The sequence below is a fragment of the Haliotis asinina genome, chromosome 4 (assembly GCF_037392515.1).
Source record: "Haliotis asinina isolate JCU_RB_2024 chromosome 4, JCU_Hal_asi_v2, whole genome shotgun sequence".
NCBI lineage: Eukaryota > Metazoa > Mollusca > Gastropoda > Lepetellida > Haliotidae > Haliotis > Haliotis asinina.
The window spans coordinates 41,053,720-41,058,175 of record NC_090283.1 but is presented as its reverse complement, the minus strand read 5'-3'; the positions used below and the strand labels follow the sequence as shown (position 1 = coordinate 41,058,175).

Here is a 4,456-nt window from a genome sequence, read left to right as displayed (position 1 = left end):
TGACTAATGCGTGTTATACGAATGTATCTGTAATGTATTATGGATACGTGTTGATTGGACAAACATCAGTTAGAGCTGAATCAAAGAGTTGATCTAGTTGATCTCTAGATTCCTGCACTCATTGCACAGGATGCAGTTAATCTGGTTCTTTAAAATTCAACAGCTCTCGGCTGCTCGTTGATTAGGCGTACTACTTCATGACAGTATCTATATTGTGTCGGAACCAGGCGTGTACACTCGGGACAGTTATTAGAAAGCTACAGTGTATTTGAGAACAAATCGTTATGAAACCTACAAAGGTGGAGGACATTGAACAGTTTGGCATGAACCCGGTCTTCAAACCAGTCAAGCAACTTTTACACTTGAACGGATTTTACCTTGGAGACGAGAAAAGTAAATCTTCCAAATGTGCATATATATTTCTTGGAGTTATCTGTAAGAGTCTTGTCGTGGTCAATGTTATCAGATATTGCTCTATATTCGTTATGGAGACGAAACTGGGTGGAAAGTTGATGTCATCACTTGCGGTATTGGCATCATACTTGTATGTTGCATACCTATCCTTGGCGCTCACATTTGCCATTCCAAAACATTTCAGAAGATTTGAAGAACTAATTGGAACATACGTATTGGAATATGGTGCCTCTCCTTATTTATTGACAATTACGCATAAAGTACGCACATTTCTTATAATTTTCACCCTGGCCTATTTGTGTGTCATTGTCAGTACATCCACTGGCCTTAGCAATGCATTTCCAACATTGGAGCGTCATATGACCCCATTCAACGGCTATCAAGGGGCAACCAAAATTGGCTTACTGGTCTTTTATGTCTGTATGCTTATTGTTGTGACCTTACAGATGGTTTCGGCTATCGTTTTGTTCAACACTATCACGATATGTCTGATCAAAGAATTCCGAACTCTGTCCAAGAACCTTGAAGAAGATATGGACAAGTTTGAAAACATCTTTGGTCAGTTTTGTCAGAGGCACAAACGTCTGTCGTCGGTGTTGGACGAAGGGAACGCTGTAAACAGCCACTTTGCCTTTGCTACATATGTGTTCGGCATACCGATGATCTGTTTTCTTCTCTTTGGACTTATCCGAGGATCGTTGCCATACGATGAGTTGTTGTTTTGTTCTGGGAACCTCTTCAGTGTCACAGCTCTGATGGTCCTGGTGACCGTCCTCGGGTTTGTTCTCAACGATGCGGTAAGACGACTGATATACATTTAAGATCTTCAGTTTAGTACGATCTCCACTTTTTAATGAACCACTTTGATGTGTTATATTACAGGTTGTTAATTACGTCGACAAAGCTAACTTTGGAGCAACCTCTGTATTCCTGAAACTGGTGACTGATACTTGATATATTCCCAAAATGTTGAAAATCACAGGTTGACTATAAACTAGTTCAGAGAAAACGAACCCATACATTTACGTTGGGAAGAACTCTTTTAAAGGAGATAAAAGGGAAGATAGTTTATGGATTCCGACCTACGACGTAAAGGCACACAACCTTACACTGCTTTGTTTCAATGTCAGATTGACAAGGGGTCGTCGGCAAATTTAAAATGAGCTGTTCTAATAAGTACTCCAAAGCAAATGAAAGAAGGTACAGTCTTTCTCCAGTGGTTATGTTTACTGTCAACATCGAAATGATCAAATAGGCCGACTTAGATAATATATTCTCATCAGGTATCCTCTTACGCATATGATAATATGGATTGAAAAAAGTAAATATTAGATCCTTTATTCCCGTATATGGTAAATACATAACGCATGAACAACAATGGTAATTTAGTGAATATTAGTCTGTTAGTTCTTACGAGTAAAGCGATACATCCACATGTTGAGAAATTAATTTAAAAGCACCTTTTAGCAGCTCTCCATATATCAGCGATACCCACTGTTTACGTAACAGTCATCGGCGGTTGTGATTCTCATTCTTGTTAATGTTTTGTTCTATAAAGAAACATGATACTGATATTTAGCATTAAAAATAACATATATTCTATGATTTAAAAAGTGTGCAGAGCTAGATAAACTAATTTTTTAGGACTTACCTACCCTTTGATGAGGACAAGGAAACAGGCACTAACAGATACTATTTCCTTTAAAACAACAATAATTAAATGAGAACTAACTGTGTTAAAAGGATTCTTAGATATTTCTACAATAAAAAAGTTATTCCTTGTGACGGAGGATTCAACACAGTCAAGCTGGATGTGCTAGACCGTGACGCACTCATCACAAGGGATACGTTTTAACAAGTGAGTAAGTGAATAAGTTAATATTTAAGGTCACATCGGCAATATTGCAGCCATATCGTGACGAAAACATTCTTCACACACACAAAAAAGAAATATATGTATGTTATAAAACAAACTGTCGAGGAAGGACAGCAAAGCCACCAGAATATCACCAGTGGAATTAAAACCAGCGTAGAAAGTTAATGGCACTAATGGACAATACAATATCAAACCTGGCTACAGATAGTCAACACATGAAGTAAGATCACCATATTAGGGACCATGGGGATCCACAGAATCTTTGCTACCTGCATGAAACTTACGTCCCCACTCAGGAGGGCAACAGTTTTACAATAGTTCAAGCCCCTTTGAGGGTACAGCCACTAACAATTCTAGTTACTAAACTACCAGTCATTAGAATACATATAGCTACAGAACGTTATAACAAGTATTCGTGAGTATATCTGGTATGGTCAATACGACAACGCCGTATGATGACCTCTTCAAATCTGTATTGACAACCCTTGTAGGTGAAATCAATAATTCATGCAGTTTATTGATATCTACTTTGGTGTCCCACTTCTTCTGCATCAGATTACGGATGTAGGTTCGAATGCTAGGAATAAGAAGTGGTGTCACAGATTTGTTGAATGCTGCCTTGGCAGCAAGATCGGTCATGGTGTTTCCAGAAATGGCAACATGGTAACCAACAAAACACGATGTCGTATTGGCCAGTGGCAAGATCATTATACAATTCAATAATTTCTATTAAAGGTGGATGTTTAGCAGAAATGCTTTTAATTGCCTGAAGACAAGGAAGAGAGTGTGAAAAGATCATATATTCTTTATATTTAGGATGTCTGTTAATATATGTTTTAAGTCAGTAAATATAGCGTTGACTTCCGGTGTGGAAATACAGCTGTTATCAGGCAATCGAGAATTTATTGTTCTGGGTCCAATGACAGTGGCACAAGTTTCAGGGCCACCATCCATAGATCCATCCGTAAATATACATTTATATGTATTATTTTCATTTCAGAATGGACTAAATTATTGTTTATACTGTAATTCATTAGTTTCTGATTGTTAAAATGTAGTTAATGTTAGGTCAACGTGTGGCCCAACCAAGATAATTTAGACTATACATAACAAAAACAAATAGGCCATAGATTGCCCACAACAGAAGTCTGATCACCACACTAGGGACCATGGGGACTGACGGTGCCTAGGCTATCTGCATGGACCTTTATACCATCCCATTTATACCATCCCATCAGCAGCTGGCGATGGTAGAAATAATTTAGCCGACTTGTAAAAGATCACAAATGATTAATTTAATAAACCGGTAAGACATGCTTGACCGTGATTCCTTCATCACAAGGTAAACAAAACGGAGGATCCTCACCTTGAAGTTGATATTCTTGAGTGTATCTAGCATGGTTAGTGTGAAATCCTCAAATCTGACAGACCAAGTAGGTGTAACCGACACAGGGTTGTATTGCATGTAATTTCTTGATCCCTACTTGGGTGTCCCACTTCTTCCGCCTCCGATCACGGTAATGCGATCTAATTGTAGCTTTATAATCTTAGCATGAAACAAGAAGTGGAGTTGTAGATCTGTTGGGTGCTGTCTTAGCGGCAAGATCGTCCATTGTGTTACCAGAAACGCCTACGTGGCTGGGTAACCAACAAAGATGATATCGCATTGGCCCGTAGCAAGATCATTATACAATTCAATAATATCTATTAAACGTGGATGTTTACACGATAAGTTTTTAATAGCCTGAAGACAAAAAAAGAGAGTCAGAAAAGATTACATATTGTTTCTGTTTAGGATGTCTTTGAATATATCTAAGAGGTGTTAGTATATTTAGAGCTGTTGGACAAATCTGTGAATAATTATTTGTAATTGCTATATTTACTTTATACCATATTATACTCTTGTTTATGTTGTAATTAATTAACCAGATTGTGATCCCCTTTGCGCGTACAGCAGGCCGAATGTTCGAGTTCCAGCATGACAATGCCCGCCCTCACATCGCTCATGTTTGTCGGGACAGACTGAGGGCTGCAGGTCTCCGGGTGTTGCAATGGCCGGCTCTGTAATTACCTGCATTTGTCCGATCCCCTTTATCATGCAACAGAATATAATATATTTTTGCCATTTCCATGAAGCGGGAAAGTCCCCATTTTAAAGAGATTGTT

General features: G+C 38.4%; 1 protein-coding gene across 1 annotated transcript; it reads left to right on the top strand.

The window, feature by feature from the left end:
* The first annotated feature begins 284 nt into the window (after positions 1-284).
* Positions 285-1,368, top strand: LOC137280943 (uncharacterized). Its single transcript, XM_067812121.1, has 2 exons — positions 285-1,211; positions 1,297-1,368. The coding sequence occupies exons 1-2, from the start codon at positions 285-287 to the stop codon at positions 1,366-1,368; spliced, it is 999 nt and encodes a 332-aa protein (XP_067668222.1).
* The last annotated feature ends 3,088 nt before the right edge of the window (positions 1,369-4,456 follow it).

Excerpts from the sequence above, each read along its gene's own strand:
- LOC137280943 (XM_067812121.1), top strand. The coding sequence starts at position 285 with ATGAAACCTACAAAGGTGGAGGACATTGAACAGTTTGGCATGAACCCG. Across the intron at positions 1,212-1,296 it reads GGTTTGTTCTCAACGATGCG|GTTGTTAATTACGTCGACAA; the intron begins GTAAGACGACTG and ends GTTATATTACAG.